The sequence below is a fragment of the Myotis daubentonii genome, chromosome 6, assembly GCF_963259705.1.
Source record: "Myotis daubentonii chromosome 6, mMyoDau2.1, whole genome shotgun sequence".
NCBI lineage: Eukaryota > Metazoa > Chordata > Mammalia > Chiroptera > Vespertilionidae > Myotis > Myotis daubentonii.
The window spans coordinates 14,291,241-14,305,126 of NC_081845.1; the positions used below are offsets into that span (position 1 = coordinate 14,291,241).

General features: G+C 43.0%; 1 protein-coding gene and 1 long non-coding RNA gene across 2 annotated transcripts; one reads left to right on the forward strand and one right to left on the reverse strand.

The window, feature by feature from the left end:
• The first annotated feature begins 262 nt into the window (after window positions 1-262).
• On the forward strand, window positions 263-13,512 carry GJA1 (gap junction protein alpha 1). Its single transcript, XM_059700212.1, has 2 exons — window positions 263-471; window positions 10,582-13,512. The coding sequence occupies exon 2, from the start codon at window positions 10,598-10,600 to the stop codon at window positions 11,744-11,746; it is 1,149 nt and encodes a 382-aa protein (XP_059556195.1). The 5' UTR covers window positions 263-471; window positions 10,582-10,597; the 3' UTR covers window positions 11,747-13,512.
• On the reverse strand, window positions 676-2,004 carry LOC132236843 (uncharacterized). Its single transcript, XR_009453392.1, has 2 exons — window positions 1,881-2,004; window positions 676-1,059 (listed from the first exon to the last, which is right to left on the reverse strand). It is a non-coding gene; the product is annotated as an uncharacterized LOC132236843 (long non-coding RNA).
• Window positions 13,513-13,886: the final 374 nt, after the last annotated feature.

Below are 13,886 nucleotides of genomic sequence, written 5' to 3' on the forward strand. Positions count from 1 at the left end.
GGTAAAACAAGCACTAACTAAAACCAGTAATTGCTATCTGTAAAGAGTAACAACAAGTAGCAGCACTCACGTCGCTCACGCTTTCATACCTCTTATCAGCAAGTTTAAACTACAACTTGGACCTGGCTACTCCCCCGTCCCCCCCTCCCTCCCCCCCGGGCCTGCTCCCCTCCCTCCCTTCTCCCCGCCTTCCTCCTCCCGCTCCTCCCTGCTAGCCCCTCCTCTCTTGAGTCAGTGGCTTGAAACTTTTAAAAGCTCTGCGCTCCAAGTTAGAAAAAAGCTTTTACGAGGTACCAGCACTTTTCTTTCATTAGGGGGAAGGAGTGAGGAAAGGACCGAACAGCAGCACAGACTTTTAAAACTTTTAAGTACAGGCAGGTCTGAGCGCCTGGACCTGCCTTTTCATTTTACTTCGCCCTCTAAGGAGTTCAATCAGTTGGCGTGCCTACTTCACTTCTTTTAAGAGAAAGAGTAAGTTTGTTGTTTTTTGTGTGTGTTTTTAACTTTCTACCTACTCGTTTCTTTTTCTACAAGTAAAACTCCTCTCTAGTTTTTAAGTGTCTTTATATAAATGTACCTTTGCCATGAGACTGTAATTGCAATGATGAACTTGAAAGTGTTTCTGGAGTTTGAAAGTTTAAACGGAACGCTGGGTGTTTATTTTGGGGCGCCGTTAAAAAAGAACGTCTTTATTAACAATGCAACAGGTAAAATAAGGTTCAGATCTTTCTGATGAGAAGACAGCACTGCTTCACGGGATCATTGGTTCTTCATTTTAGAATATACTTTTACTTTTTCCGCAATCTGTAACAGTCTGGCTGCTTTGTAACTGGGGTGGAGGTGGGGGGATTACCTGGGGGCCTGGGGTGGGGATTTGACTGACAATGTCGCCGGAATCAAAGTGCAAATTGGCTCGGCGCGCTCGCTGGGGAATTCTACACGCCTTGCTTTTTTCAGATGGAAATCTTGAGTGCCGTTCCTATAGCCTTGCAAAGTAAGCTTCTTAACGAAGTGCTTTGTTAAGACCTTGCGGTTCCTTGACTTCCACGTGGTCCCTTCCTAGAATTTCCCCCGGTAAACAAAAAGGTATCAGAGTCAGTGTTGAAATATTGAGGTTTTTAAAGCAACAGTTACTTTTTGTTTTCGCAACCACCGTGGAAAACTTTGAGACCCTCAGGAGAGCCACTTTGGACCTAACCAGGTTGGCAATTCAGGAGATGAAATCCCTTGAATGGGTGGTGGGGTGGTTACTTACAAAGCGAGGGGGGGGGGGGGGGGGACACGGGGACGGGGCAGATGTTCAGAAAAGAGTGCATTCCAGGGTGCTTTTCCAAAACCGTCTCCTAAAACCAGATTCTCCTAGAAAGAATATGAATCGGAATTTCTTAAACAGCGCCTTAGCGGGAGCTAGCAGCCCACCCCCCACCCCCCGCCCGCCGCCTGCGCGAACCTGTGGCAGACCTCAGAGACCTGGGAACAGTTTGGAGTGGGAGCTGCCGGGAGGCCAAGATGAATGTGCTGGTTTGTCATGAAAGGGGGTTCGATCTCCTAAAAGCTCTGGTGGGCAGCACACTCTGTTGGCCTGCTCGCTGAGGATGTTGTCTCACGCCACAATCCAAAATGGTTCGGTGTGACCTCGCAGTTTGAACCGCTTGCACCGAGAATGCTGAAAAGCCGTAGACATGAAAGCTGAGCGGAGGCCGCAGCCCGGGATGGGGAGAGGCTGGGTGAGCCTCCGAAGAGGAAAGGCGGGGGTGGGGGTGGGTGAGGGGGTGGGGGGGGTGGGGGGGTGGGAGGGGGGGGGGATCGGGGATGGAACTGCGGGCCAAGTTGTAAAGGAAGAGCAAGTGATCAGTGTAAACGAAGCGAGTCCAGCTAACCTCTGTCCCGCATCCGCCGTGGGTTTGGGTTTTTGTTTTTCCTCCTGTGAATTCCTACCGTCTACGTGTGGGTCAGGAAATCGGAGTGCCTTGGGGATGGCCGTGCTGAAATCGCACTTGTAACTCTCCTGGAAGTTCTCGGAGCTTCCCAAGAATGTCGGGTAGGGCACGGAAGCGAGGGGGGGGGGGGGGAGGATAATGAAATTAGGTAAGAGCTAATGACGTGTCCAAACACTGATGGGTACAGGATTCGGAAATCAGCCCTCGAGTTCCGAGCAGCGGGGCGCCCACACTGTGGCCCTCGTTAGCCGTCCACATGTTCACGGAGCATCTCTGACAAAGTTATCCTTAAACTCCCCTTCCCAGCCCCCCTCACACGTAAGGCGCCCCTGTGCGCCTCTGGCCGGCAGAGAAGGGGTGGGGAGAGGAAGCCATAGGCTGGGCAATGCAGGCATGGCTTTATTTGGAGGTGGGTTCAATTCCCTTTGCTTCCCACACCAGGTTAGTCATGAGGAGATGCTTAATTTCACCTTCTGGAAAAGGGGGCAAACTTGAACCCAGTCAAAAGTGGCCCCCCGGCAAGTGAAAAAAAGAGATTATGAGATTTTTTTAAAAATGTCTATATTTTTAGAGAAGCCTCATCTTTTGTATAAGGATTACTGAGGATAAAAGCCTGTTCCCATGCGGAGATCTCATTAAATTAACTCCATCCCCAGGGAAAGAAGCCGGGTAAGATTGGAAACACCTCAGGGAGGAGGAATGAATCCTCTGGGTAGGCCCAAGTGAGGGGAAGTGACTCCAACGGCAGGAAGCATCTTCTGTCCGGGCATGTGCTGAATCCTGGGCCACGGAAGCATGTTCCCCCAACATGAGATGCCGTGTAGTTCCCAAAGTCGGGGTGTATTTCTCACCTGGAAAATGCAGCGGCAGTGCTTTGCTCTTGCTCTCCCCCCTGTGTAAACACTCCAGGTTCTCCTAATGCCCTTACGTATGAAGGAGGTTGGGAAGGGGAGTTTAAGGTTGATCAGCTCAGACCTCCACACACTCAGCCCCTCGCCCTTTACCATGTGCTGTCTGCATGCCTGGCTCTCCCTGGGAAACCGGGTTCCAGAGATACTCAGCAGCAAAGATCTAAAAGGGTGTGTTTTCAGATACTGACAGTTAGTTGCCTTGTTACTTAAATGTTTCCAATTCCTGCATAGAGAAGGATGGAAAACTCAGGATAACAGTGCATTCCTCCGTTTCACTTATATTATCCAGAGGTGTCCCTGGGTGTGAGCCTCAGGGACTTTATATATGTTACATGTGTTAGGGGGCGGGCGGGGGGGGGGGGAGGAAATAATAGGAAAGTGACCAGTGATTAATACCTTCTACTCCACCTTTCCTGTTGTTCCGACTTCCCCTCAAGATTCTCAGCTGTTTGAGCAGATTGTGGGAGCCTGTCCACGCTTACCAACCAGCTCTGGAAAGAACAGCAGTTATCTTGTGTTATTATGTCAATACTCAGTATAGATAAGTCATGTTAGAAACAATTCTTCAGAGCTTCTCCTCCAGGGAGGTTAAGCTAAATGACTTCAGCTTTAAAGAAGTTCCATACTCTTCATTGGAACTTCCCTACCTTTCTAAGTAATTTCTAAAAGATCTATGTTTTATGGAGTACTTAAATATTTACAATAATATAAAAAATAGTGTTCTTTTTACCAACTTCTGTGGGCCAGATACATTCTGTAAGGTAGGACTTTTTTATGATTTTGGGGAAGATGTCCCCAAGTAGAAACACAAAGGCCCTAGCCGGTTTTGCTTAGTGGATAGAGCATTGGCCTGTGGACTGAAGGGTCCTGGGTTTGATTCCAATCAAGGGCACATGGCCCCTGTTGCAGGCTTGATCCCCAGTAGGGGGTGTGCAAGAGGCAGCCGATCAATGATTCTCTCTCTTCATTGATGTTTCTATCTCTCCTTCTCCCTTCCTTTCTGAAATCAATAAAAATATATTAAAAAAAAGAAAGAAACACAAGGAAGGTAGATACTCTTCATGGCCTTTCTCCCTATCAATTGATAAAGAGCAAATTCTCATAAAGAGATTGCTAAAATAGCAACATTCTACTCATTACAAGAGCACCTTGAAAACTAGTTAATTTTGATTACCATTAGGAAAATGTTAATCATTTCTTAGTTGTTATTTTGTTAAAGAAAAGATGCCAAATTAGAAAACAAATGAGCTGTATTTACATCTAAAGAGTAATAGCTTAACTCTACTGAGATCTTATTTAGAGCTTCATTTGCATGAGGTAGCTCATTTAGTGTTCATTGAAGAAAATAGATTGGTCTTAAAACACTGTAAGGGTCTTAGTGGGGTACGTTTATATGAAGATAAAATAGTCAGGCTTTTCAGTAAAAATTTGGAGGTGAGGGTCGGGAGAAAACATCAAGGGCTGAGAAACGTGTTTTTAAATCTGACGCTATAATAGAAGAACGCGGCCTTTAACCTGTCCAGCACCCCTGAAGTGGGAGAGAAACTTGTGTTCACGGGGGAGCTGGGTGAGAGCTGTTGCAGGGGACTGAACTGTCCCTGTTTGGCAGCCATCACCCGCCCTTTGATGGAGTTCCTCACCCCTTAACCCCCATCTCATTGTTCTGTGGAGGCCCATGTAGGTTGACTATGCGGTGAAGAGGGGTGAGAGCCAAGGAAAGAAGCTCTTGTTGGTACGTTTTTCACCCCCCCCCCCAAAAAAATTTTATGCAGTTCAAAGCCATGCACAAATACCTGTGGAAATGTTACAAAGAAAATTTAAGGAGAATCAGGGAGCCAGAGGCAGGATTTTTCATTGAATAGATGTTTACTAGTACATGGAATTTGATACACTACAAAGTTAGGCTCACTGTCCAGATAGAAGGAAGCAAAGGTTGTGTATTTTCTGACAAACGGGGAATATGTTCCATGGCACCTGACACATTAGGCAGCCTCCTGCATAGACTGAGACTCTGTAGTGATGTTATTCTATTCACAAGGGTGGACATCAGGTCTTGTTCCTCCTCCGACCCCAACCTTCGCCCAAGATTTGTCATCTTGAAATCAACACAGGTATAAACAGGCTATTTCTTCTTGCAGTTGCCTTCTCAGTGACAATAAATTCAGGTGGTACAACCAGACTTAGAATACTATGGAAGTGGGGGACAACAACATGTTTCTGTTGTTATTTTTAGATCTTAACCTGCAACAACCAACAGCGAAACTGAATAAACATCTGGGATACATGTTGCAGTTCTGCAGGCATCCCAGGTCACACGGACCCCGGCTCAGTCCTATTGCCTGCTCACAAAGTATTGGAAACACGTTTCAACAGACAGTTCTGTTTCAGCAATTGGCACTTGGAAATTTAATAGTCTGCCTAATATGAGATGCTTACAATACTTTTTTTTTTTTTTTTTTTACTGTGAAAGTTTCCTTTTTGAAACTTCAGAAGTTTGGGACACATACAATTAAGAAAATCCCAAGGATATAAAAAACAAACAAACCTGGTGATACCTCTTTTTTGGGGGGTTTTGGTGGTTTTTTTCTTTGTTTTTTGGATACAGGCCCCATTTAACTCATTCAATAGATATTTATTTATCTATTACTCTTATTCTTTTAAGCACTGGATATACTAGACAAAACAAACTCCCTCATGGAGCTCATATTGTAGTGGAGAAAAGCAGATAGTAATGGAGGGAGACAAACAAGCAACAGGTAAATACATAACATGCCAAATAGAGCTAAAGGCCATTAAGGAAAAAAAGCTGGGCAAGGGGAATAGGAAGTGACAGGGCTGGATTGATGGCTGCTGAGGTGTAACCAGAGCCGAGACCTCAAGGGAGCCATGCAGATGGGGCAGAGCTGATGGAGGCAGATCCGTGCCTTTGTTTATTTTTTCAAGATTGACTGTTTGAGGAGAACAGGTTGGCAAGTTGACCAGGCTAAGAGCAGGAGCGGTGGTGACAGCCCTAGTCTGGGTTTTGGTGGGGAAGATAAATCTGTAGTATTTGCTGATGGGTTGGAAATGGGCAATGGTGATTATGTGTGGGTATGAATATTACCAAAAGAGCATCTGGATGTTGTAACTGTGGAGGAACAGTCAAAACTGAGCCCACTCAGACACTGACTGCAAAGTACAGGGGTTTGCATTTTAGCTTTGGGGCTTGAAACTTTTTGGTTTTGGGTGCATTAAAAACACACACATGCCCCCCCGCCCAAGAAATCCATGAAATGATTTTGCCAGGAGCTTCCATAGACATTTCCTTATGCATTTTTAGATTTCTTGATTTTATTCTTTCAAATATTAATGGCCTTCATCTCCCTAAGTGTTTAAGTCCCCACTCTCAGTTCACTACAGTTGTCTCTTCTTGGGAAAGTCTTTAAAATTGAAAGGAAGATATTTTCTAATTCTAGTAATTATTAGGACATTCGTGAGGTGAAGCAACTGGACTGCAGCCTTGGCACAGTGATTTGTTCTTAAGGTTCTGGCAAATGAGATAGTCGAAAGTAATTTAAATGGAAGCTTTAATTTCATTTTTAATAAAGTATTTGAGTCTTTGTGCTCTTGGGGAGCAGCAGGTGTTGGTGGTGACACTGACGCGGAGGTGGGGGCAGTAGAGGGTGCGTGAGCTCAGTTCCCAGGTGTCCAGAGAGGCCCTGCTCCTCTGCTGTGCCCCTACCCCACCCCCCAACCTTCTTAGGCACTGTCTATCCCTCTGCTCTCCTGGATATTTTGAACCATTATTTGTTTCCTAGCCTCAAACCTTACTTCAGAATCACCTAGTGTGTTTGTTTGTTTGTTTGTTTTAAGAAAAGAAACAAAAGTCCAGCCAGCGTGGCTTAGTGGTTGAGCATCGACCAATGGGCCAGGAGGTCACGGTTTGATTCCTGGTCAGGGCACATGCCCGGGTTGTGGGCTCAATCACCAGTGCAGGGCGTGCAGGAGGCAGGCAATCAATGATTCTCTCTCGCCATTGATGTTTCTATGTCTCCCTTCCTCTCTGAAATCAAGAAAAATAGATTAAAAAGAAAAGAAAAGAAACAAAAAACTGATTTCCCAGTCCCTCGCACCTCCCCAAAATCATATTCATTCAGACTGGTGAGTGCCAGGACTGTATGCTTTTAACAAATGCTGCCAAGTGATTGTAATGTAGTATAAACACCACACTGTAAAGGGATCAGCGGGGCCTTGGGCAGTTCGCATGTGGGTGCCTGTGACTTTTGGCCTGTAGTCTGGATCACACAGGGAGTGTGCTCTAACATGGTACAAAGAAGGCACATGAAGGAAAGGCCGGTCCAGCTGACTCCCAATGAGAACTTTGCACAACTTCTTAACCTAGACCTTCATCTACATAAGAAGTTCCAACTTTGGAACCTGGACGTGAAGGCGTAAACTCACATCGTATTCGTTTAGCTGCCGAGGTTTTCCCACATGTCAAACAAGGAATATACCTGTATCTTGGTGAATATGAATGAGGCATATAGTCTATAAATCAATGCCAGGGATTCTAGACACGTAATTATGCCCTCATAAAAGTACATTAATTTTTCAACTAAAACTTGAAAAAAAATTAAAATATTAATGGGGGGAGGCAATCCTTTGACAGAACTTTTGGTTCACAACAAAGTGAACAACTACCAAAACAGGTTCCTACTATTTTTGTTACCTCTCCTTGAGAATCACTAACATGAAGCCATCACATTAAACATAATCTGATGATCTCTGTGATAGTGGTAATGACAGGCATCTACATGTTACGGGATCCTAGGTGTCCAATTGGATAATTCCTCTTATTCAGATGAAAGAGTATATACCTCATTAATGCAAATGAAAACTGCGTGGGTGCTTAAAGGAAAGACAACTTTGCAATTAAGTTGTTGGTGTATTAATGAAGGACTACCCCCTAGAGATTTGCCCAATGACCTAATGCACGTACTGTGGGAGGATGGGGTGTTGCTGTGGCATCTCAAAATCACACGAAAGTCAAGTTTTATTTTGAATAGACGGTAAAAAAAAAGGTGTAGTAGTTAATTGCCACAAGCATCTATACAATCCTATTTTACTTTGAATAATTATCAAACATTGACCGAAATGACAACTTCTCGATGTGCCTGGTCACATGTCTAAATATGTTAAGTTTGTCATGGACACGATCATTGTGTAAATGTGATCTGTATGCAAACAATTTACCATTCTATCTGTTTCTGTAGTTCCCTACTTCCACCCCTCACCACAATTGGGATATCTGAGCAAAAGCAGATGACACTGGCAAAATATTGTAATTCTGTACAAACAGAATTAGGGCCAATTTACACATCATCACATAGAAACTGTCTATTGATATAGCTCCAAAAATTCTGTTGTTTGTTTGACCCTCGTGCGCTGTTCTTCTTCATTCTCCATGTAGTATTTTCTGCTACGTTGTAGGATTTTCATTTTTTTTCCTTTTACATTCTCTCACCTTCAAACTGTCCATCAAAGCTAAACTACTCTCTCACACGTCAAGCCTTCCCGAGGTGATTTAACCCTCTTTGTCAACCCTACAATCCTTTGTTCTTGTTTGACTGTTCTTTTCACACATCAGTTTTACTGTCCAACTTGTGACCACGGAATCTAAAATGGTCCTTCCTAAAAGTAGAAGGGATGCTCCCTGTTTTATGACCACTGGGAGAGCATTATTCCTGTGACCTGCCCAGTCACCTCCCACGCCTACCCCAGCATTCTTTGGCACCAGTCTCGAGGCTGTCCTCGAAGATACCCATCATCTGTTAATTTAGATAGCTGGTGCTTAGTTTCACTTTATGGATCAGCCATCTCTTCGCTTCATTCAGGAAATTACGGGAAAGATTTCCATTTCATTTTCTTTCTGGCTCCATAGCCAGGAAGTGCAAGCATTAATGGGAACGTAATGTTGAACGGTGGGGAAGAAGGATTTCATTTACTTCCTCCAAGGAGAAACGGCTCGTGGTTCAATACCAGATGAGAAAACTCTATATTCAAATAACGAGCATAATTCTAAAAAGCCTGTATAATCCTACTTTTAGTTACACTATTTAAAATTTATTACTAAGCTCCTGGAAAGTCTTTGCTTCACTTGTTTTTAATTATTAAATAATCTTTTGACTACTTCATCCTTTTCTAAATCCTCCCATTACTATTCTCTGCTGAAAATTAGACTATATACTCTCTGCATGCCACATGTGATGTTACTTATTTCTTCCCAAGTTTTGGCCCTCAACAAGATTGTATATATCAAAGCATGGAAACATTTCTAGCCGTAAGCCAGCTTTACTATAATTTTATAACCAGTGTGATGCATTGGAAAGCCTTGGACATGGGATCATAACTCTTTTTCTGCCTTTACTGATAGCTAAATATTTCCTGTACCCTTAAGACCTCAATTTTTCATCAGTTAAATGAGTTATTGGTAATTAGACATATAAAGTGAAATAAACAACTTTTGGGATATCTGCCATGTCTACAGACTTGGGCCTTTTTCTCATCTCCAGTAATGGAGACAATTTTAGGCTTAGAGGCCCAAAACCCAGTAAGGAAACTTGAAGTAAGTATAGAGCAATAAAAAAATGAAAACCAATTGTTTTTGCTAGAGGTAAACTTGAAAGTGGTCTCTTATTTTCCAGGGTACAGTTAGAAAGGAGACAAGTTGAACTTTTACTTGAGATGTAATGGGCATTTAGTTTTTGTTTTTGAAAGTAGGTTCCTGCATATAATGACACATTGTGTCAAAATGGTGTATTTCAGTAAAACATATTTTATTTGGGCAGAAGAAAGAATTCTGAACCACATTAAGTCACTGCTTAGGATGAAACAGAAATATTAGTGACCATACTATATAGAATGCACAGATTGCACCTGAAATACCAAAGAGAAACATTTCAGAATACAATTAGGAATAAAGTGCTATATAACAAGATTGAGGTTTGGAAACAGGTTACATATGTCAGTATCTGCATGTGTATGTGTGTTCATGGGTGTCCTCACCTCAATTCTTAGATACAGGCTTTAAAAAAAATTATATATATATATATATTGATTTTCAGAGAGGAAAAGAGAGGGAGAGAGAGATAGAAACATCAATGATGAGAGAATCATTGATGGGCTGTTTCCTACATGCCCCACACTGGGGATCTGAGCCTGCAACCTGGGCATATATGTCCTGACCTGGAATCGGACTGTGATCTCCTGGTTCATAGGTCAACGCTCAATCACTGAGCCACACCAGCTAGGCGATACCAGGCTTTTTGAATAACACACATCAGCATTTTGCTTAGGCAGGCGTCCAGATACAGGCCTCCCAGGCCAGAACCGACATTTATCCGAGGGATAAAATAAGAGGCACTTAGCAGACAGACAGCTCCAGAAGCCACGTGCAGAGGCAGTGGTTGAGCAAGAGCAACTACTACAGCTTCCCAGGTTAAGATTGCTGTTTAATTGGCACATAGGCTCTGTTGCTTCTGTGTCTTACTGTATCAAGAAACTGATAGCACCTTTTTACAGGGGTGGGGGGCAGTGGCAAGGGAAATGGGGCAGGAAGAGTTTACTTTTGGTGGGGTTTTTTTTTTTTTTTTTGTAAGATTGCTAGAAAGATCTGAGACCTTTTGCAATACTTTGCTAAAAGAAACTATATTAAACTATGATCACTCAGTTGTATTTTTGTTTCCTTTCAGAGGGCGCCCAGGCAACATGGGTGACTGGAGTGCCTTAGGCAAACTCCTTGACAAGGTTCAAGCCTATTCCACTGCCGGAGGGAAGGTGTGGCTGTCAGTGCTGTTCATCTTCCGCATCCTGCTGCTGGGAACAGCGGTTGAGTCAGCCTGGGGTGATGAGCAGTCTGCCTTTCGTTGTAACACCCAGCAGCCTGGTTGTGAGAACGTCTGCTATGACAAGTCCTTCCCCATCTCTCATGTGCGCTTCTGGGTCCTGCAGATCATCTTTGTGTCCGTTCCCACACTCTTGTACCTGGCTCACGTGTTCTACGTGATGCGCAAGGAAGAGAAGCTGAACAAGAGGGAGGAGGAACTCAAAGTTGCCCAAACCGATGGTATGAATGTGGAGATGCACCTGAAGCAGATCGAAATAAAGAAGTTCAAGTACGGCATTGAGGAGCACGGCAAGGTGAAAATGCGCGGGGGCCTGCTGCGCACCTACATCATCAGCATCCTCTTCAAGTCCGTCTTCGAGGTGGCCTTCTTGCTGATCCAGTGGTACATCTACGGGTTCACCCTGAGCGCCGTCTACACTTGCAAAAGAGATCCCTGCCCACATCAGGTGGACTGCTTCCTCTCGCGCCCCACGGAGAAAACCATCTTCATCATCTTCATGCTGGTCGTGTCCTTGGTGTCTCTTGCCTTGAACATCATCGAACTCTTCTACGTCTTCTTCAAGGGTGTGAAGGATCGTGTGAAGGGGAAGAGCGACCCTTACCACGCCAACACCGGCCCACTGAGCCCCTCCAAAGAGTGTGGGTCTCCAAAATACACTTATTTCAATGGTTGCTCCTCGCCAACTGCTCCCCTCTCGCCCATGTCTCCTCCCGGGTACAAGCTGGTTACTGGAGACAGAAACAATTCTTCCTGTCGCAATTACAACAAGCAAGCAAGTGAGCAAAACTGGGCTAATTACAGCGCAGAACAAAATCGGATGGGGCAGGCAGGAAGCACCATCTCCAACTCCCACGCACAGCCTTTTGACTTCCCCGATGACAACCAGAATTCTAAAAAGCTGGCTGCTGGACACGAACTGCAGCCACTAGCCATTGTGGACCAGCGGCCTGCCAGCAGAGCCAGCAGCCGCGCCAGCAGCCGACCTCGGCCCGATGACCTGGAGATCTAGATCCGGGCTTGCGAGCATCAAGATTCCACTCAGTTGTGGAGAAGAAAAAGGTGCTGTAGGAAGTGCACCTTAGGTGTTCATTTTGTTCCAGTGAAGGTGGTACTCAACAGCCTTCGTCATGAGGCTTAGGAAACACAAAGATGTTAGAATACCTGGGTTCATTGGGGGTGCTTGGGATAGGCGGGTGGAGAGGGCGGGGTAAGGGAGGTACATGTTGGTATTTAATGTAGTTGATTCAGAGGACTTCCGTTCTAATACAAGTCGCATTAGGTGATACATAGGTAAGGGCTTTTTCTCTCCCCCAGACCCCTAAGGGTAGTTCTGTGTATGTGAAAGAGTGGGTGATATTTTGGCTAAATACATTTTGTTTTACCAAGAAACTGAAATAACTGTGTCCAGGAAAAAAATACTTTCTGAACATCTTCTTTCTTTTTTTTTTTTTTTAATCAAGAAAAAGACAGAGGATTGTCCTGATATCCCTGCTAAAACATTCCATTGTTAAAATTTGCACTTTGAAGGTAAGCTTTCTAGGCGTGACCCTCCAGGTGTCAGGGGACTTGTGTTGCTGTGTGTTTTGTTGGTATTAGTTAAGTTCAGACAAGGCCCCACAGGAAAAGACTTCCCATGCATTTGCCAATCTCAGCCAAGTTCCATGTGCATTCTTTCTTACATCCACTCACATTGTATTGCCGTCACTGTTTCATCATTCCTCAACTACTATTCACATTCATTTGATGATTTCTGTAAACATTTTTTAAAAACAGTTGGTATGTCACTTAACATTTTTTGAATTGAGTCAGGGAAGCAAGCCATGCTCAATATTTAACAATCACTTGTATACGTGTCTGTGTGTGAAAGAGTGTGTTTTATTTGTCATGTATTGGTACAAACAGATACAGAAGAAACTCACAAACAGAATTGAAAATAATGTACCCACAGTGTTCAAATTTGAACCTTTCTCATGGATTTTGTGATGTGGGCCAATAATGGTGTTTACATTATAATTCCTGCTGTGCAAGTAAAGCACACTTTTTTCCTAAAATGTTTTTCCCTGTGTATCCTATTGTGGATACTGGTTTTGTTAACTATGATTCTTTTTTATTTTTCCTTTTTTTTTCTTTTTCTTTTTTTTTTTTTTTTTAGAATATAGCAATAATGCTATTGCTGAAATGAATGATTTTTTTTTCTGAAATGTAATCGTTGATGCTTGAATGATAGAATTTTAGTACTGTAAACAGGCTTTAGTAATTAATGTGAGAGACTTAGAAGAAGTGCTTAGAATGGACTATTAAGTGTGCCTAAATGAATTTTGCAGTAACTGGTATTTTTGGTTTTGTCCTACTTAATGCACATTAATTCAGAACTTGTATTCTGTTAATGAGTTTGACAGTCTTTTGGAGTGACCAGCAACTTTGATGTTTGCACTAAGATTTTATTTGGTATGCAAGAGAGATTGAAGGCAGTTCAGTAGTACACCTGTAACTAATTTATTTGAAATATATGTTAAAGAAATCTTCCAGTTTCTTCAGATGCCTTTTTGAAACTCATCACCGATGATTAGTGAAAATGCAGAGTATTATACCTTTCTTCTTGCATGCCATCTACATGAAACAGTTTTGTACAATGAGAAATACTAATTTGTTTGACATTCCATGTTAAACTACTGTCAAGTTCAACTTCATTGCATGTAACGTAGGCCTAGTCCATCGGATCATGTGTTCTGGAGAGTGTTCTTTATTCAATAAAGTTTTAATTTAGTGTAATAATAGCCTCTACATCCTGTGTGATTTCTAAAACTTATTGCATCTATTCACAATCATCAAAGACATTTCCATTGGTTATGAGGATTTGGGCAAATAAGGATCACAAGATTCAGAAATCTTTGAAAGGACAATACTTATCATTGGCTGGGTTTAGTGCAACAGTGTTAACATTTTTGGATATTCAACTGAGAAGAAAAAGTATAGAAGTTAAATTTGGAATATGTCCAAGTGCTGAGATTGCTGTGACAAAAAAAATGAAATTACCTATGATTTTATTATTTCAACATACTGAAAATACAGAAAAGATTTTGAAAAATATTTTTTAAAATTTATCTTTCTTGTTGAAAATATTGCTGATGTCCTGTTTGTTTTCCCAA